This window comes from Notothenia coriiceps, unplaced genomic scaffold (assembly GCF_000735185.1).
Source record: "Notothenia coriiceps isolate Sejong01 unplaced genomic scaffold, NC01 NC01_scaffold00024667, whole genome shotgun sequence".
Taxonomy (NCBI): Eukaryota; Metazoa; Chordata; class Actinopteri; order Perciformes; family Nototheniidae; genus Notothenia; species Notothenia coriiceps.
The window spans coordinates 6548573-6569940 of NW_011357368.1; the positions used below are offsets into that span (position 1 = coordinate 6548573).

At 42.4% G+C, this 21368-nt stretch overlaps 1 protein-coding gene across 1 annotated transcript; it reads left to right on the forward strand.

The window, feature by feature from the left end:
- Positions 1-321: 321 nt before the first annotated feature.
- Positions 322-20570, forward strand: LOC104955462 (cAMP-specific 3',5'-cyclic phosphodiesterase 4B-like). Its single transcript, XM_010782789.1, has 10 exons — positions 322-470; positions 13620-13713; positions 16918-17201; positions 17317-17481; positions 18074-18173; positions 18304-18458; positions 18559-18681; positions 19196-19378; positions 19475-19526; positions 20512-20570. Exons 1-10 carry the CDS (start codon positions 351-353, stop codon positions 20568-20570), a joined length of 1335 nt encoding a protein of 444 aa, XP_010781091.1. The 5' UTR covers positions 322-350.
- The last annotated feature ends 798 nt before the right edge of the window (positions 20571-21368 follow it).

Consider the following 21368-nt stretch of genomic DNA (forward strand, 5'->3'; position numbering starts at 1 on the left):
CCTGCTAGGACTTTGACTTCATGTAAATGACTTGAGGGCCTCAGAATGTGAGAGTGCGTTTAGTTTTTTTGTGTGTGTGCTTGTTTGTGTGTCTGCAACTTTCCTACTGCACTCTGCTGACAGCTGTGAGTCCGACACAGTAACTTCCCCACAGCTAAACCCTCCTCATGATGAAGAAGCTCTGCAGCCGGTTGCCCCCTCTCACCGCTCCCCCTCCTCAGCAGCAGCTGCAGCAGCAGGCGCCCCGAGTTGGACCTGTGGGTGGATGCTGCCTGGGAGTGGCTGGGCAGTGCTCTGGCTCCATGTGCACTGTCTGTTCTGACTGTGTGCCTCTGTGTGGTGGTTGCTTGATGACAGATGAGGCGTACCAGAAGCTGGCCACGGAGACGATGGAGGAGTTGGACTGGTGTCTGGACCAGCTGGAGACCATCCAGACCTACCGCTCCGTCAGTGACATGGCTTCTAATAAGGTAGGCAGGCTCCATCATGTGATTTGTATTATTATATTCTTCTTCTGGCTAGCCTTAATTGATTAAGATACACTTTTTATTTTAAACAAACCCTGCAAAAAGCACTGATCCTAAAGAAGGGAAGAGAATCTACACATGAGCTTAGCATGATCTTGGCAAAGTCAACAAAGTTTCAACAAGTGCAGTAAGAAGAGGTTTGTTTTTTTAGAGGCTGAAGTAAGCAGTGTTGGTATAAACGCTGTCAATTATATTAAAGGACACATGTCATGGCCATTTCCACTGATCATAATTCCATTGTTGAGGTATACTAAAATAGAAAAATACTGTGCAATTTTCCAAACTCACATTGGTTTCGCATACAGCATCTCTGTAAAGTATGTGTATTCAGCAGTATTCACCTTGTTTAGCGATACACAGCCAAACACAGCCAAACTCAACCTGAACACACACAAAGTCACAGCCGAAATAAAAACAATAAGTGTGGCTTGATATTGAGCTTACTCAATATCAAGCCACACTTATTGTTTTTATTTCGGCTGTGACTTTGTGTGTGTTCAGGTTGAGTTTGGCTGTGTTTGGCTGTGTATCGCTAAACAAGGTNGCGAGTCCCTGTTCTGACATCCTGGACGTGTTCCGATACTGACCGATGTTCTGGGTAGTTCTTTCGTCGAGCCACTCCTTCCCTCTCGTGACAACCAGCGGTAATTAAGCAATTATCCTTCTTTTTACTTTACCTCCGTAGTCAGCGGGAGACCAGACCCCGAGGTGTTGTTTAGACCGAGGCGCACCCCAAAACTCTAGTCCTCTTTCTACTCCACTAGTCCGAGTTCTTTGATGTGCCCTCCTTGAACAATTACCTAAAGTTCCGTCGGTCGACCCTTCGTGTGTCAGTGGTTCTTTTGATAACCCATTGTGTGATGTGCGTCCATCCCTGGTTGTGTCGCCACGGCCGCCCGTGAATCAGCCGGGCGTCCCCCGTTGGAACTAGCGGGGCCCGTATCAAGATTTTTATCCGAGCCGGTTCCCGTTCCCAGGCTACATATTTTATGTGTTTTGTTTTTTCCTTTACACTTAAATTTTCTTAGATTGGGATACCCGTATTTGCTTTAGATTAGTATCGCTTGAGATAGAGAATTATATTGAGATATAGTAGATTCCGCTGGGGATGGAGGGCGGTGGGGGTGGTTACTTGATAGCTGGTTAGTGCAAGAACGAACCTAAAACGCCCAGGGTCTCAACCGTCAGCCCTTTTTCGTTACACCCCGTGGGAGGGAACGACTAAAGGAAAGACCGGTCTTTAGAATGTATTTGGTGTAGTCGGGTAACCTTGTCGGATCCAGCACGGTCGGATGGTGTCGTGGGTACTCCCCGTCTTAAATGAGACACACAACATTGAACGGTATATTTATAAATAACGTGAAACCTGTATGTTGTGCGTACCGCCATTTAAAGGTGACCCATGTTCCCCCCCTGTACAGGGGGCGAGAAAAGGCTTTAGGGGCCAAACAACAGGGGGTGAAATGTTTATACACATAATAAAAAAATTGCGGTTTGGCAGTAGCGGGTGCCACCTCCGTGGTTGTCCGGGAGACACTCGCTCGCTCTGTCTCCCTCTCTCTCTCGCTCGATCCCTCCCTCCCTCCTCCTCTAATTTCCTCTCTCTCCGCTCGCTCTCTCGACCCTCCGTGTGGAAATAGATAAATTATATCTATTTAATTCTTTAGTAAGGTTACACATGATATCCTGTCACTTTTTTGGTTTTTTGGTCAAAATTTTCCTCCACTAATCATTTTATACGTAATTATCTTTCTTTCTTACGGATTGATCCATTGTATCTATTCTTATTTGGGTCAAATTGTACTAAACATAACCAACACTAGTATAAGATTTCTCACTAACCTTATAAATTTTCATATGTCGAGGGAAAGTATACTCGACACTTTCGACATAGGTGGTTTAAGTGTTCTTACATACTTAATGTGGTCTCACGTGGTCGTAAAGTGAAGTTGTAAAATTATTTTAGTAGAAGGGCCCCCTCGTGCGGGGGCCTAGGGGGATCTCCTCGACTGGGTAGGTGGGGGTTTATTTCGTCCAATTTATCTTAATCTAACGTGTGTACAAGAAAATCATTTTGTGACTTTTGCACAGGTGTCTGGGGTTTTTGTCGTGTGTTTTCCATTTCCATTCCGTATAATTGCATTTTACACGATTTATATATGTGACGTCTTTTTTGTTTTTTTTCTCCTCATTTTCATCGGGGGCTGAACGAAGTTAAAAAATCTCCATCGGGAGTGGGATTTTTTCTAGACAGCTCTTTAGTCTTGTCCATGGTGGAGAGGTTGGAATCTGATTGGTTGATTCTGTGGACAGGTGTCTTTTATACAGGTAACTAGTTGATATTAGGAGTAAATATATACCTATCTTCTCATCTCACGCTCAGAATAAAAGCAATTGTCTGAAATTATGAACTGTTCCTTTAACCTCTTGCTTTTGACTTTTCTTCATTATATTGCATAATGAACAAAGGAGATGATTAATTTCTTGGTATTTTTTAAATGTTGGTACTGCAGATAATAATGACCAATATATGACTTCTAGTTTTAGTTGACATGCTGTCCCAGGGTTCGAAGTCTTGGTGAGGTTTATTCTAAGAAGGTAGAGATAATAATGCCTCATATAGACATGAAGAGGTGTGGTGACACACGACTAATGTGTTTCCTTTCCTTGATATCTGAAACTTAGAAAGTGAATCAGTTTCTGTTTTGCCTGAATACTTTCTCTTTCTCCTGTTGAAATACACAACAGACGTCAGCTTGTTACAGTAGTCCCAGAACCTCCCTTCTCTCCTTCCCTTTTCTTTCTCTCCACCCTCCTTTATCTTGTCCTCTGTGCTCAGTGTGTGTACCTCGTGCACTCTGTGCGAGCCCTGCAGCTTCGCTCATGACCCCAGTCACAACCTGGTGAGAGCCCGGACCCCTCTGTCCATCCCAGAGCACGGATCCCCCGCTCCGGACCACAGCAGGTAGGACACCCACTCTAGTTGGATTCTCAGATTTGTATATCTCTTAAAAAATCCAGCTGGATGTTTACCAGACCCTGGATTCTACAGCTTCTGACACAATGGTATTTCATTTTCTGTTTTGATTTAGTCTTGTTCTATTTCAAATGTTTTATTTTTATTTTACTTTGCACTATTCACTTTTAATGGTTTGCATTTCTTCTACACTATTTCTATTTATTTTTACATTTCATTTGAAAAACTGCGCTGTAGCTATTGTGCTTGTGATTATAACATCTCTGAAATGTGGATCTTGAATCCACCTGTCTAAGGTAACAGTCGCAATACTATAACTGAAAAGTTATTCTTTCTACACCATAAAATATCACTCAGGCCTATTTATTTGTGCTTTTTGGGTTTCCCCTTTCCATCCATCCATCCATCTTCTCCCGCTTATCCGTGGTCGGGTCGAGGAGGTAGCAGTTCCAGCAGAGAGCCCCAAACTTTCTTTTCCCTGGCCACATCAACCAGCTCTCACTGGTGGATCCCAAGGCGCTCCCAGGCCAGCGAAGAGATATAATCCCTCCACCTGGTCCTAGGTCTACCCCTTGGTCTCTTCCCAGCTGGACGTGCCTGGAAAACCTCCCTAGGAAGGGACCCAGGTGGCATCCTAACTAGGTGTCCGAACCACCTCAACTGGCTCCTTTCGACGCGAAGGAGGAGCGGTTCAACTCCGAGTCCCTCCCGGATGACCGAACTTCTCACCTTATCCCTAAGGGAGACACCAGCCACCCTGCGGAGAAAACCCATCTCCCGGCTTGTAACCGGCGATCTCGTTCTTTTGGTTCATGACCATCCCTTCATGACCATAGGTGAGGGTAGGAACAAAAATGGCGCGGTAGACAGAGAGAGCTTTTGCCTTCTGGCTCAGCTCCCTTTTTCTCACAACGGTGCGGTAAAGCGACTGCAGTATACCGCTCCCGCTGCTGCTCCGATTCTCGACCCATCTCACGCTCCATTGTTCCTCTCACTCAAGAACAAGACCCAGAGATACTTGAACTCCTTCACTTGGGTAAGGACTCATTCCCTACTTGGAGTGGGACAGTCCATCGCGTTTTCCTGCTGTGACCATGGCCTCTGAGCGAACCATGGTCCTCAGACTTTTGGAGGTGCTGATCATCATCCACAGCGCTTCACACCTTCGGTTGTGAACCGAATCCAGGTGAGTGCCTGAGCTTNGCACGGAGCAGAAATCAGCAGGGCTGCCTGCACTGAGTGTGTGTGTGTGGATTGGTCAATTTGGACCAATCAGCGGGGGCTTAACGTAACGGCTCCGCGGACGTAACGTAACGGCTCCACGGATTGGCCCATTTAGTTCCGGGTACGTGCTTTCGTAAGCACGTACCCGGAAGAATCAAATGGAGGATGACGTCATGATGATGTTTCACCAACGAGGCGTTTTGGTGAGGTATTTTCTGTTTTAGAGTTTTACTCGCTACAGGATGCACTTTGAGGGTTTTGACTCTGCACACCGTTTACATGCAGAAAAACCTTCATAACACACAAGGGGACGGGTAATAACCGGAAAAGCATGACATGTGTCCTTTAAGCCTGCACAGTTGTATGACTGAGACTGGATGTCACTCATCACATGATTTCTGCCTGAACCAGCATCAAGCTCCATCATTTTTTTCTTTTTCTTTTTGTGCAAATATTATCTGACGAAAGGAAGTGTGTCTTTTAGTGTCTTGACCCGCTGTGGCCCTCTTTTCATCTGGTTATTCTGTTGCTTCTGCGTCATTGATTGGGTGTGATGTGCACCAAGGTTTAATTCCTGTTTTGTTTTTTTTAAATGACCCATTTAACCATATTACTCACTGACAGGGCTCATTGCACAACACCATTTGGCTGTCTCTATAAGATGTATTACTTATCAATTAATCTCCTAATTGTACATGTGTCTAAGAATTGCTAATTATGATTCATGTTTTAAACATTTTTAATATAAATAATAGTCATACCTTATAGCTTATAGGAAGTTACGGATTTTACAATATTTTGCTGACTCAAATCAATACTTAAAGATTTTACGACTTGCTTGTGGCAGAACAATCCCGGAATACTGCTTTACTGTATATGCCGTGTGGTAGCTGTTTGTAAGAGTGCCTGAAAACAGTTTGTTAAGCAAGCCAAGAGGATAAGCTTGTTATTTCACATACAATTGGACAACAGGATGTGAGGGATCCCGCAGTGGGTCAAACACAATAAACTAAAGCGGAAGGGCGAGTGTGTGTGTGTGTGTGTGTGTGTGTGTGTGTGTGTGTGTGTGTGTGTGTGTGGTTGTGTGAATGTGCGTGTGTCTGTATGTGTGAGGGCAGAGTGACTCTCTCTTCCTGTCTCCTTCCTGATCCCCCTCTCTCTCTCCAGACGACAATAGACACCCCATCATGCTCATTTAGATGGTTGTGTTTATTTATCCTATTACTGTCGTCATCTGGACATACATCCAACACAGTCAGCTGGACTGGTTTTGGTTTGAACACATGGACTGGATAAATACTATTTACCACTTTAAACAACAGACATGATATGACAAACAATGGATTTAAGGCTACAAGGCAACTGAATAACACAGGAGAGTTCTGTTAGAGCATAATGTGTTCAGGGTTTTTCAAAAAGAATAAAAAGTCTCACTTTTGTATTATATTCATAACTGTGGTTAAGCTGCTGATTCATATTGACCTCACATATGTGGACTTGTGGGACAAATGATCTCACTGTAGACTGTAATTTTAGCACTTTTGCAATCACAAAATATTTGGCAAACATTAACCGCAGGTCATGATTGATTTCAGGAGCCTCTCCAACTCGAAGAATTCCAAAATATCCCAACTATTGATTAATAGAGGAACAGTTCTGGTATTGCCAGAAAGTACTATATTAGACTAAAAACCAGCAAACCCAGAAAAATATTATCTTTAAATGTACCTTTTAAGAATGATGCAAATTGAGATGTGTTTCTCCAGACATTTAGCCAGCAATGTGAGTGCTGGACGTGACTGGTCAGGTGGCACAATGTACTTGTTGTGTATTGACCTTTTCTCATTACTGTGACTTTGGCATGGAATGCGTCCTCGCACGTAACCATCTGATAAGGACTCTTTCAAACATGTCTTGCATGAACTTTTTGTGTTTGTGTGTGTTAGAGTGTGTACGTGGTTCTGTGTCACATTGACATTAGGTTAATCCCATTGATATCTAAGCAATCTTACTCCTAGCCTTGTTTTCACAGTAAACTAAAACATTACACAACTGCTGCCGCTCTGTCATGTGGGGCGTAAAACTCGACCTGGTTTTATTAACATGAACATGCCACTCAGCTAATGTGACCCCTTGACTACCTGTTGTGTGAAGATGGAAAAACTGTTATTCAAGCTGTGTCACAGTATGGAACATGAGTACGTGGGAGGTGAAATTTGAGAGGCTGTGGCTGTACCTTCAAGGTGAAGTGCAGGCTGTCGCTGCACCCGACTGTCCTCCTTGTTATGAATGGCTGATGTACACATGTCAAGGCCTGTTGTGAGTTGGAATATTTTTCTGTGTTGTGGCTGTTTGGGTCTAGGGATGAAATGATAAATCAGGTATCTGTTAGGCAATTGGCACAAATAATTTGTCAACATTTGTTGTTAATTAAGTAATCAGTCAGCAAAAAATATATATATATATTGCTGTTTGATTTTAAGTTGACAAATTAGTCTCTTCCAGCTTTGGGAATGATAGGAGTTTTTAAGAAATTAGTCTACAGAATATTTATATTGATTAAGTCACTTTTAAAACATCAGAACAATGTAAATTGCTAATTAATTAATAATTAATTCTCACAGTAAAAAAAAAAACACAAACAGAGGTGGGATATTTTATAAAGGATTTTATTGGACTTTATTCAATTGCAGATCAACAAATCTCTACCATGGTTCATAAATATTTACCACCCGCAAAAATGATGAAAGAAACAATTATAAATATATGTAAATAATGTAGTTTCACTACAGAATTCTGGTATCTCTTTACACAACACCAATTAAAAAAGAGCTAGGGTTAGGGTTGAAAGAAAATCAATTGTGGCTCGTGGCACACATCGGATTTTCTATCGTGCACTACAACAAAGTCTTACATTTTTCTGTCGCTTCAAATTTGTGCATTTTTTCTACAAATGTATAAAGGCAGCATAAGAGTGCTTTTGGTTATATTCCATATGAAGGCATGCTACTTTTCAAGTTATAGTAACCACCTGTGTCTATCAAAACAGGAAGTGTTTTAGTCATCAGCATGGATTTATAAAGGGTGATCTCAACAGTGTCAACCCCAGAGCTATGACTGCTGGCTGCAAGAGTCGTGAACAGAAAGCTTAGAAGCACAAGAGGCAAGAGGCGGGACTACCCCCATGAGGGAGTGTGTATGAGCCAGAGGTCTGTCTCTCTTGCACTCACAAAGTCAACCATTGCTTCACATACAGTACACAGGGTGTGAGGTACAGCCTAGTCAGACCTCGAAGCCCAAAGTGAGTCACTAGAGCTGTTGCGTTTCCCGGCGTCAGAGAGCCAAGGCTTGTTCCTTTTACTCATCCTGTAGTCAGACTGAGACAGACACTTTATAGGACGGCAGCTCCGCTCTACTCTGCACTCTACACACACCAACATGGGAGCCTGCTGCTTTGACAAGAAAGAGAGGAAGTTAGGGAAGCTCAATGGTTGGAGAAAGGTGAGTTATTTTAGACTTTTCAAAAGTTTGTTGTAAAGAGTTTACTTTTTTTGTATTGGTTTCTCTGTGTCTCTTTGGTGGACTTTCAGTGTTTAACTTTGCTCAACATGATATGACTTGAACATGCTTCGTTGTTTTTAAAAATAAAAGTTTCAGTTGCTCCTTTTTGTCCTTTGTGATGATTAAAGTGGTCACCCTAACATTGAGAGCACTTTAAATATATCTTACAGCTGCACATGCTGAGCGCCTGCATTAGGGTTTTCTTACTTTTGAAAGCATTTGATGTTTAGTTCCTTTACTGTACATTACAGAAGTTTCTTTTTCAGTGGTAAACTTATTTGGTCATTTTCTTTTTAAACCCACTTTTCAGAGGTTCTTGCAAGGAGTGGAGCATGCATTCTGCTTTTGAGAACCCTTGTGCACACTTTATTATGACACTGAATTAATATGTGTGGCAGTTTTTTAAGACACTGAGAGACCTCTTGCCATCCTTAGAGCAGAGAGCCAAGTTTAATTCGGTGCAGATCAGAGATGGAATGTTTTTCTGTCCGTTTCAGGTAGAAATGTTGTTTCTGGGATTACTTAAACTTTACTTTAGGATATCAGACTTTTAATTACACATGCTGTTTTGTTCTGAAACAATGTTAAACTGAATGTTACCTATATAGTAGTTGGTATTTTCAAAAACTGTTTTGTGGAATCAAAAGCATCAAGGAAAGATCTGACTTTCTTTAGAAGAGTCTAGTGTCATCTATAGAGACAAAGGGAATTTAGTTATTAAGCACAAGGACCGTGGATGTAGGTTACGTGAGACCGAGTAAGGTTATACGTTTTATTTCTGCATTGTATCAAATCCTCTGAGTTTTCAGAGGGTTTTTTGGACTGAAGCCGAACACTCTGATCATCTGTGGAGAAGAGAGAGGTTGCGGCAAAGTGGTTAGGTGCTGATTAAAGTTTAAAAACAGGATGAATAAAGAACTTTTGTGGATCTTTTTCTCAAAGGTTAGGAATATAGATGACATTAGTTTTGTTTGCATTATCGAACATTGCTTTCTGTGTTAGTTAAGCCCTCATTTGAGTAGAGAATAACAAATATTTTTTGGGTAATTCAAGGATCTCTTGTTTCTTGGTGTTTCTGCCTCTGTAATATTTCACACCAGATTGTTTTCTGCTTTCGAAGCAACCAGAGCTCAAGGGTGCAGTTGAGTAGCCTGTTAACTGCTCTCCTTCAGCCAAAAAGTGTGTTGCACACCACATCTAACTCTGGGACCTTGCACAGCTGGAAGTGATAGAAATGAATTGCTCAGCTGAGAAATTGCTTGCTTACTTATTCCTCTCAATCCATTTGTTGTCTCTGAAAGCTGATTGTTCTTTCCGATACATCTTAATGTTTGGATTCAGAGAAATTAATCCACTCTTTCTCATAAAGATACACATGTGCATGAGTGAGTCAGAGGAAGTGAGAGGTTGTCCATCTCTCAGAAACTTCTGTAGCTTCATATGACTTACGCATGGTTCATACGTAGGAAGGTTTCTCAGTCTTTACGGAGTTATGTCACAATTGCATCGATGTTACCTGCCTGCGTCATATGTTTGCAAAAGCGAGAAGAAGATAAACCACAACTGTAGGTTTGCCTCTAAATGTCTCAAAAGTCACTATCGGTGATGTTGCATTCAGTAAATGTAAAATGATATGTACTAAGTAGATTCAGATGATAAAGAAATGTTGTTATGGTATTAATAATTAATTTAAGGAAAAAAATGTAACCTTTTTGTGTTATTAATTTGCTTTTCAAAACTTCCACACTCATCTTTGTAAATACAGATTAACAGATTAGTTACTGTAGTTGAACAACTGCCAACACAACAGTTGTTTGCATGTTTTTATATTGCATAGAAAAATATCATTTACACAGTTTTTTTCTCCATAGGTCAAGCAGTGCATTTATGTTACTGCAGGGTTAAGAGGTCATTGCTCTCTGAAAACTGAACAGGCTGTTTTTTTGCTTCTGACTGAGCGTAGTGCACCCACTGGTGGCTTAAAGGCACAACTTAAATCTGAACCACTACAGATGAGAATCAAGCAAAGAAATTGGCATAATAAATAAACTGGACTGTGCTTGTAGCAATGTTAAGGATAACTTGATGGCAAATAATGATATACTACAGGATAAGAGGAAAACATATATACTGTATATACCTATACTATGTGGGTATGTGAAAGAGAGATACCCATAAAGCTTCGAGGGGCCAATCTTCCTCAAGCGTCATGGTGTCACTAGGAGGTAAAGTGGCTTGCCTTCTTCCCCTGATATACAACACAATCAGATACACACTTGCAATAATACACACATACGAGTGTGTAAAACATGCATGTGACATATCAGCATCAATTGTGGTTAACTGTAGATAATAGCATTTGTTGGCTGCTGCTGACTGTGTGCACTGAGGCATTTCTTCCAGCCCTTGGGCGAAGCACAGCTCTTCAACACATTGCAGAGAGACATCCCCCGCTGTTATTTCTGGTTTCTTTATATATTATGCAGTAAGCTAAAGAGCTGCCTCCTCTGTTTCTTTTATTTATTTATTTTCTCTCGCGTCCCACCTCCCTGCTTCTGGTTCTTTCCCTCAGTGGGAGGATAATCCGGGATCCTCTCGGGGAAGCTTTGATCTCCCCCTCATCTTTCCGAACTCGTTCACACACAAACGCATCGGACTGAGAGGTTCTGTGGGAACTTCTGTTTACAGTTTCCCATGGATTGGCTCTGAACTGACAAAACTGGATATTTTCTCATTAGCGAAAGCAGAAGAGCGATCCGCTGAGGGGTTTCACAGAACAAAAGTCGTGACAAAAAGCACAAGCAGCGCCATCAAAATAGGCTGGCGGTTCTGGTGTAACAGTATATCAGTCAGGTGGCCCTAGCCTTGCACACTGCAGCAGTATCAACACCTGCTCCAAGGACAGCCCATTGATTCTGCCATTGAAGCAGACAGACAGAGAAATTGATTGATGACAGTGTTGGCAGCAGGGAGAGAAATTGACATGTAAGTGGTGGAGAGTGAGGGAGAGATGGAGCGGAGGGGAGGGGGAGGTTGATGAATGTGAGCAGAGGCGATGTGTGTGGTGCATTCTCGTGACAGCTCAGCAGCTACACCACATGGCTGCCTTGGAAAAGGAAAAGGGGAAGCCTCTCCTCCTTTTCAAAACAGCCCTACACTGTGCCTGATGCTGTTGCCATAGCGTTGCGGTGTTCTGGTAATTGGCGCACACACACTTTCACTGACCAAATTTGGGAAGGATGCAATTATCTCCCTTCTCTCTTTTTTCTTTTCCTCTGCTCTGACTGTCTTCCTCACTCCATAGTTGTCTCGCGCTTGGTAAAAATAGCCCTGCACAGATACCCTCCAATATTATTATGGGATGCAGATAATGACCAGGCTTATGAGATCTCTACAATGGCCGCCACGCTCGGGATGTCAGTAGACAACAGAAGACTCAAAAGAGGGAGAGGATAATAATAGAGATAATGGCGATAAATACAGTTGCATTCACATTCCTTAAACATGCTCCATCCCCTCTGTCAAATTATTGTTTTACTGTAGAGGGAAGGAATAGCTGTACAGCTCCACGAAATTCCTTTACAATGGCTGAACTGACGTCATGAAAGAATGCCTTTGAGAGGGAATTACAGGGGTTGGGAATAGACAAGGATGGGATTCATGGGCAATGGTTGCACAGCTGGAAAACGTGAGGAGAGAGGACATCTTATCAGGAACTCAAGTCTGGATATAAAATATCAGTCACTCAAACATCCCATCACAACCTCGTGTTTACACCAATGCCAAGCCGTAATTAGGGCTCCCCCTTCTCCCCACTTTCTGTCAAATGATGTGTTCTGAAGAGAGCGTGTTGGTGGGGTTGGCAGACTACAGCGGGGGGAAAGAGACAGGAGAGGGAGGGAACCGAATAGAGAGAGAGAAAAGCAGGGTAGGAGGGGGAGTGAGCGCTACAGCAGTGAGAGCAGCAAAGCAAGACAAATCCAGTGGAGGAACCCCCCCTCCAGTCAGATGAACATCACTACCTCACTCCCTCCCTCCTGCTCCATCGTTGTTTTTTTCCTCCTCCTCCCTTTCTCGCTCCTCTATAATTCATCTGTGCGCTGAGAGTCCAGCTGCTCCATCCGAACCACCGAGCCTGTTGGATCTCCTCCTCTCCTCGCTACATTGTCTTCTTTTTCCTCCATTTGTCCTTCCATCTATTCTTGCATCCCTCCACAGGCATGGAGAGTCAAAGCTGGCCTTTTTCTGCTGCTGAGAGGGAGAGTGAGCCATCGTCGAGCTGCTCTCTTAGCTGCTGAAAGGGAAACACAAGACAAGAGAAGAAGGGATTTTGTGGTCCTTTTTGGCATTGAAAGAATCCTGTTTGTCTGCCTCCAATTTTTTCTATTGGATTACAGTTCTGGCTTTGTGTAGGAACCAAAAAACGGGGTCCAAAATGCCTGAAGCAAATTACCTGCTGTCGGTGTCTTGGGGTTACATTAAGGTGTGTGGCGCTTATCTACGTAGCATATCGGGATAACATATGGATTTCATTGTATCGCTTTGCTGTGTTGCTGTTGAAATTCAGCATTTTGATAATTATTTTGTGGAGCATTTGAGATAACTGTGCTAGCCTAATTTCACCGAAATACATTTCCATCATGATGAAGGGGGGTCTGACAGAATGGTTTTTGTGGCTCAGGCTCCATCTTGAGCCCTTTGCAGAGCTCTGTGTGTCTGTATGTGTGTGTTGGTCTGTATGTGTGAGTTGGTCTGTATGTGTGTGCACGCGCATGCATCAGTCTGTCATAAACAGCTGCTGCTGCAGTGCTCGGGTCTCCATGTTCTGTCAAATGCACCCGTCTCCCTCAACTATTTCCTCTATTCAAAATGGTTCATGTTATTGAAAGTACATGAACATTTAAAGAATGTTGTAACAAAGAGGAATTTAGAGTGCACTGTGCAGACTTTGCTCTTGACATCATTGAAATGTTTGCATACTGACGTAGGTGAAGCAGCTAAATAGGCCCCAGAAATGTGATTCAGTGCAATAAAACAGAAAATTGGTTGCCCGGGGTGAATTGAGGGTTATAAAGAGGGGTTGACTTCCCCACTGGTAAAACAAATAATGATCAGCATCCTCATTAATTCCAGGGAAAATGGAGGGGGAAATAACATGTGTGTCACCCCACTGATTTGACGCTGTAATTAAATAATAATCTTGAGCTGGTGGAATACTGCTGCATTTTGCATGGAATCTTGTACCGTAATGTTTCCCAGGTTTTCCCCTCTCTGGAAACTGACGACATTTCTTCCCTCTCCCCCCTCCTCTCTCTCTTTTTCTCTTGCAGTTCAAGAGGATGTTGAATCGGGAGTTGACGCACCTATCTGAGATGAGTCGGTCCGGGAATCAGGTTTCCGAATTCATCTCCAACACCTTCCTAGGTAAAATTACTGTCAAGACTCATGAATCTTGTTTGTATAGTTAATCAATAATCCTTACCAACAATAACTCTATATACATATAAAGTCCCAACAGCTCATATAAAACTAAAAATACAAAAAAGATGTAGTTGCTCACAAAGACGGCCCCACTCTGTTTTGCTGCAATGTGTTTGTGGCGGTTCAGTACATGTTAAGCTGTGCAAGTTGATCTGGCAGGCTTTTCTGTGGGGGCGTACCATAAAACACTGCGCCATTTAGCTTTGTCTAGATGTCATCGGGCTCCAAATGGCCATAGATATTGAAGTAAGAAGGGTACATTTCTTAAAGAATGACAAAGGGCAAAAAAAGGGTGTTTAAGGTGGCCGACTACTGTTAAAGTGTAATTTGACAACAAGGGGCTTGTTAACAAGAATCTGAGCGGTTTGGAAGTGGATGCTGTCAGTGTGGGTTGCAAACTTGAGCTCTGAGAATAGATGGGAATACATTTATATATTTTTATACTGTATTTAGATACTTTTCTTCTCTTTTTTGACAGCCCTATGAACATCATGTTGCGTGACCCCGGTACAAAACAACACCATCGAGTCACTGTGTGGCAATACAAATATGAAAATCGGCACAATAAGAAAAAACAGCCGATTTCTTCAAATGGGTTCAATGTAGGCTTTTGGTCAATGGGAGAAACCCACAGGAGCTAAAGAAAGTAATGTTAAAGTTAGACAAATTATTCAATAATTAGAAATATAGATTGAAAAACAAAAGGGATGCTAGAAGGGTGACAGAATGCTCCTTGAAGTAGTTCAGATTATTTATGGGAAGTGGCTTCTGATCGATTGGCAAACTCATCCGGTTTAGTGTTGTTGGCGGATCCCTCCTCACCGGATCATAGAGAGAGAGGGAAAGGTTGATGAGAGACAGAGAAAAAACAAACGTGGGAGGGAGGGAGAGAGGGAGGTGACTGCAGTGAGGGAAAGAAATAGAGGTATAGAGGAACCCCCTTAGCTGGCAGTGAGATGATCTCGGCAGATTCAGTGACTCATCCCCATCTTAGTGCATCTTTGTCAGCGGGGACACCTTGTTGTCACTCCACCTCTCGCTGCCCCGAGAATCCCGACAGAGATGACTATCGCTTCGATAAGGAAGTCGGGATCACCCCACTGGCGGTAGGGGAAAAAACAGTTATGAGGAGTGGGTGGGGAAAAAACGGCTGAAGCAGCAAAGCTGGCATGGTTGGGCCTCAGCTGACCAGTTTAATCCTCCCATCCATTAAGATTAGTATCACGTCAGTAATGCCCTTATTTCTGCTCTAGATATTCTTTATTTAGGCCCAGATAAATGATCATTTCCTGTCACATGCCATGTTCTGCAGAGGTTATTCTTAGATACAACATAAATCCCAATGATTTTATTATAGACTATCTCGGTTTTAAAGCTTTCAACTGATGGAAAGGCGGACCTTTGAACCGTAAAACATTGCTCATAAAGCCTGGTAATTCCCTAGATAAATAAAGACTGCAGAGTTACTCATTTAGGGTGATTTCAGTCCAGGTTTTCTCACTTTCCTTTAAGGATTGTTAGCAGATAGCACCCTGGCCATTCACGTGTGCCTTTAACCCCGTCACAGCTTGCAGCATAATTCTGTCATAATTCCCTTTGATCAGCCAGCAGCAGAACACACCTAGTTCGGGGAATACACCAAGGGAAAAAATGGCCCCAACAAACGCACCCCTCCCTGCCTTCCCTACTGCATCTGTGTCTCTCAGAAGAGAGCATATAGAGGAGGATGAAAAAGAAATCGAAATAGACGTGGGAGGTGACAGAGTAGAGGGAACGAGAAGGGAGAACAGGAGAGAAACAACACACATTTTTACTTCGGCTGCTTCAGTATTATTATTATTTTTGTGAAATCCTCAAATTGGGAAAAAAAAAGATAAGATAAGCTTAATGCGAAGAAGAGAAGAGTGAAAATGGATGAGAAAACAAATGAAATGTACTTTGCTTGACTAGCACATTGCAGTCCAAAACGAGAGGATTTCAACTGGTACATCAGGTTCACTTAAAATGTATCAGTCGTATCAGTCCATGCCGTCCGCAGCATATTGGCACTTACTTGTGACACTGAAAACTCTCACAAACGGGTCCTTCTCTCTCCTACACACATACATGTAAAGGACGCAAAGACACCACACAGCATTGGTGATAATGATGGCTTGTAATAAATTAGAGGGCAATATATTGCTCTTCCCCTTGTTTCCCACGCATCACATGTCTGAGAGCGCTTAATTGCCCATTCTCAATTACCACTGGAGGACTGAAGGGAGAGCGAGAGACAGAGAGAAAAATAATAGCATACAATGAAAGAGAGAGGGAGGGAGAGCGTGAGAGTGAAAGTGATTATTTGAATTACAGCTGGTAATTGAATAACCCTCCACAGGGGAAGGCTGATAGATGAGTGCGCAGCTCACATTCGTGCCGATAGCCAGTCCCTTCAGGATTTCATTCAATTCCTCTGTGATGAACACAGCCCTGCAGGCTATGACTTATTATTGGCAGATTTCTATATTTACTATTGCAAAAAAGTTAACAATTTCCCTTTTTATTGTTTTTTTAAAAGGTTTTTATAAAGGTTTTAAATGTGTTTTAGGACTTCTTGCTCGATGTATCTGTAGCCAGGCCAACTGTGGTTGAGTCAACTTATAAATAAGACAAACTAGACATAAAAATCCCACTCTACACTAAGTGATTTGACAAAGCTGTGAAAGATGTGGCAGTTTATTGAATGGCCGACATTATGGACCTGCCTTAACTGTGTTGGAGCCGCAGCTCTCAGTCTGTCAATGGACTGCCTTGTGAAAGTCAAGAGAACAGGAGATGAGATGTGAGCCACCTGCTAATAGGTGGGGGGGGGGGCAGAGAAAAATGAACAGTAGCAGCACAGAGAGACTGCAGGTGGAGGAGAGGGCAGCATGACTGAACAAATGAATGGAGGTACAGATGATGAATGAGTGAGTGAATAAATAAATCCCTCAGTAGCCAACCAGCTGCAGGTGTTTCTATAGTGCACCTGGATCCAATGGCAGCATATGATCTCATTTGATTGCAGAGTAGATTCATTATCAGACCTCTTCTTGTATGAGGCCAAATTTAACCAATTTTCTTACACATTAGTAAAAACTAACAACTTTCTATCTTCTTGTCCCTCAGACAAACAGAATGAGGTGGAGATGCCGTCGCCGACATCCAAGGCGCGAGAGAAGAAGAAGCAGACGAGGCAGCAGCTGATGACACAGATCAGCGGAGTCAAAAAGGTTTCCCATGGTCCTTCGCTCTCCACCAGCAGCATCTCGCGCTTCGGCGTCAAGACCGATAAGGAGGAGCTGCTGTCCAAAGAGCTGGAGGACCTCAACAAGTGGGGCCTGAACATCTTCACCGTTTCAGAGTACTCCCACAGTCGGCCTCTTACCTGCATCATGTACGCCATCTTCCAGGTATGAATTGTCTGGAATTCTGTATTCTGTTGTTTCTCCACTTATACTTGTTGTTTATTTCTACTCAAATGAAGCACACTTATTCCTAAACATTCTACCATGTTGGTTTTCCTAGGAGCGAGACCTGTTAAAGACATTTCAAATCCCTGTGGATACGTTCGTGGCCTACATGATGACATTGGAGGACCACTACCATTCAGATGTGGCCTACCATAACAGCCTGCATGCTGCTGACGTAGCCCAATCCACACACATCCTCCTCTCCACTCCAGCCCTAGATGTAAGTTATTATATAGTTAATTATACTACTTGTTTTTAATACCTCAGATCAGAGTCTTGGAATATTATCAAATTAAGGTCCACTTTCTACTTTACGGGTTAAAAAAATCACCACTTCTGACTTAGACACCAGTGAGTATCCACAGAAGGGGGAAACTGAATTAGAGGCGTGGGCGCTTACATCACCCCATTTGCAATTTTCCTGGATCGCCACACCAACTTTCAAGAACTCAACCTCCTTCCATTGAATCATATCTTCCCCCATTGATCGGGGAATTACCCTTCGTTCCTCCAACACTTGGCCCTCTGTGACTTATTTGTTAGATTTTCCCTGCATGCATTTTGTATCAGCATTGGTAGGACACAGTCAGGTCAGAATGCCCCGGACTTAAGCTATTGATCTTCTCTTTTTGGCTGTCTTTCATCTATTGAATCCTGCGCACACAGTGTTATACAGTACATGTACTTGATCTGTGTAGAAAGAAAGGCAGACTTCGTATTTGATTGAAAATTGGCATAGATATATATAGTTATTCTTTTGTTTTTTTAACCCTTTAGAAATGTTTAATGTTTTGTTTTCCACCTCTTCTTAGGCGGTGTTCACAGATCTTGAGATCCTAGCAGCCATCTTTGCTGCAGCTATCCATGATGTTGACCATCCTGGAGTATCAAACCAATTCCTAATCAACACCAGTAAGTCAAAATAATACCCATCACAGGACTGATTGAAATGATGTGTTGCTTTCCTGAAAATGTATAGAATAGATAGGGATAGAAGCCGTTATGTCAGAGACTAAAATATATATTTTTGATGCTTTTTCAGACTCTGAGCTGGCGTTGATGTACAACGATGAGTCTGTGCTGGAGAACCATCACCTGGCTGTGGGATTCAAGCTACTACAGGAAGACAACTGTGATATATTCCAGAACGTCCCTAAGAAGCAGCGACAGTCCCTCCGCAAGATGGTCATCGACCTGGTAAGAAATCCTGTTTCATAGTATTTCCTCTTCTCGATTTATATTATAACATTCCGAAATTATTCTAATGCTGATGAATGGTTCTCTTTCTTTTATGCAGGTTTTGGCCACTGACATGTCCAAACACATGAGTCTGCTGGCTGATCTGAAGACTATGGTGGAGACAAAGAAGGTGACGAGCTCAGGAGTACTGCTGCTGGATAACTACACAGACAGGATACAGGTGGGTGTTGAGATTTAGAAAACAATAAAAAAAGGGACAGTTAAAAGAAAAAGCATTCTTAATATATTTCCTTGGATGGACTGTGAGAATGTGATTGGACACTGCAAGCCCTCCACCTCTCTTTCGCAGCTTTTAATAGCTCTAATCAATAGTCATTGTTGGCAGAGGTTACTCAGCCAATGGTCATTAGCCGGCCTCCTACATAGCTGACCTCTGCTCCCTGCTGTCACTCTTTTTCTCACTCCATCCGTCTTCTTTTTTACCTTTAAGTACTCCCTCTACACTTGCCCCTTAATGGTCTTTCTAGGAGTTCTTCTTTCTAGACTGACTTCCTTTCATAACAAAACCCTTTATAGAAAGAACCTTAAATGCCGCTTCTGTGTAAATCTCAGTCGCCTTAATCTGTAGTACTTTACAAGAGAAGACTAAAAATGTCTTTTAAACTTTGGGGGCGGCAATTATATATACTCACTAAACAAGCATATACTAAATTACATTTCTGTATTATTTACAGGTGCTGCGTAACATGGTGCACTGTGCCGACCTGAGTAACCCCACCAAGTCCCTGGAGCTGTATCGTCAGTGGACTGATCGGATAATGGACGAGTTCTTCCACCAGGGAGACAGAGAGAGGGAGAGGGGGATAGAGATCAGTCCTATGTGTGATAAACACACAGCCTCGGTGGAGAAGAGCCAGGTAGGCACTCAAAATATCTGCATTTACGTATATATGAAAGAAAAAGTTATAATAATCGTACTTTCGGTTCTAATGTGCCTGCTTTCTACTCTCCAGGTGGGTTTCATCGACACCTGGAGAGTAGAAAGCAGGCACATTAGAACCGAAAGTACGATTATTATAACTTTTTCTTTCATATATACGTAAATGCAGATATTTTNCATTACAGAAAATAAAGAACTTTATCACAATATTCTAATTTTCTGAGACAGTCCTGTATACGTAAATGCAGATATTTTGAGTGCCTACCTGGCTCTTCTCCACCGAGGCTGTGTGTTTATCACACATAGGACTGATCTCTATCCCGAGCCAGGTAGGCACTCAAAATATCTGCATTTACGTATACAGGACTGTCTNGACGTGTCGTAACTTCTCCTCACCTGGTTGTAAGGTGTCCGGTGTTAGTGTTGGACTAGTTGAGATACGCTTCCTCTACCCACTGTACAATCCCAATCCCAATCCAAATTGGGATCGCCAAAGACTGGGGGGGTTATTTCGTTTTGACGTGCAAAGTCTCACCGGAAAATAACACCGGTCGGATTCCGTGTGGACACGTTATTAGTACGACAGATTAGTCGTAGAACTATACGGTGTGGACACTCCACCCTACCTAATAGAGCCGTTTCCTCTTCACGAGTGATAGTGTCTACAAAAGTCTAAACACTTGTTATAAACTCTCTTTACCAATAAAACACAAATATCTTTTACAAAATCTAGAAACTCAAGTAGAGTACTTTTTACCCTCGTTTTTGTTTTCACAACGTAAATATAAAAACAAGTCACATATAATATAGTATCGAATATATTTATGCACATTGAACTGTCCGTTCTCGGAGGTCTCGTCACTATATCCGTTATGTATCGAAGAAATAACCAACTTTATGAAAACTTTTGTTAAATTTAGTACTGACTACCATCCCAATACATGACCAGTCACTTACACAAGAACTTGTTTTACTGGGTTCAAGCTCAGGACCCAGACAGTAAATCAGATGGTATTTACGAGACTTCATGTCCTCTAATGACCTTCCTTACCGTAACGCTCCCTTGTTCATTTTCTGTCTGTGTGTTTGTGTTTGTGTATGTGCACACAGTAGTGTTCGAGAGTGCGTTCGGTCTGTTAACAAGGGTACACGACGTCTGGAGATACTAAAACCTTCCCACGCACTCTCGTCGTACTAAATTTACTAAATATTGTAAATCTCATTGTATTGGTTTCCCGAATCACTGTGTCGACACCTTCTTGGTCTCTTTTCCTTTGTCTTTGGTGACACTTTACACAGTGCGATGCCCTTTTGTGCGTAAGGAGTAAGATCGAAAGTCAATTTTTTAAAAAAAAGGGAGGAAGAAAATTACCTCACCTTTTTTTTCAACTCTGCTATAGTGTTCAAATAATAAACAGATACGTACAATTCACATACCTCCAGGGATTCGTATTCACTACTTTTGTATTTAGAAGGTCGTTAGTTTGGAAGTACGTTAGACATAGAACATTTGCAAAAGACCTACTATGAAAAATGATAAAAGAAGATAGTTAGATTAGTAGCGACAGGGGAAAGTTAGACCTAACGGAGACGAACGATGGTCCGACCGGTCACTTATTGCACGTGTGAGGAAAGGTAAGTAAGAACGTAGACCTACATAAAGGACCGTATAGACAAATCTCCTGGTAACCCACACAGCGTCTATAACAGTCACCGAGGAACACTGTTGAACTTCACCACGTAAAAAGGGTTTGTGAACGGTCGACACACAGGTTGGGACAGGAGAGTTGACGAGCATTCGTGTACCTCCTGAGCGGTTTCAGGGAAATTTTATGACCACCACCCCAACGAGGGACGTGGAGTCGGGAAGTAAGTAGACAGGAAGATAACCGCAGTTCCTATACTTATCGTCTATAGCAGTACTCTGTAAATGAATGAAGTGAAAGTTCCGAATTACGTCGGAGTCC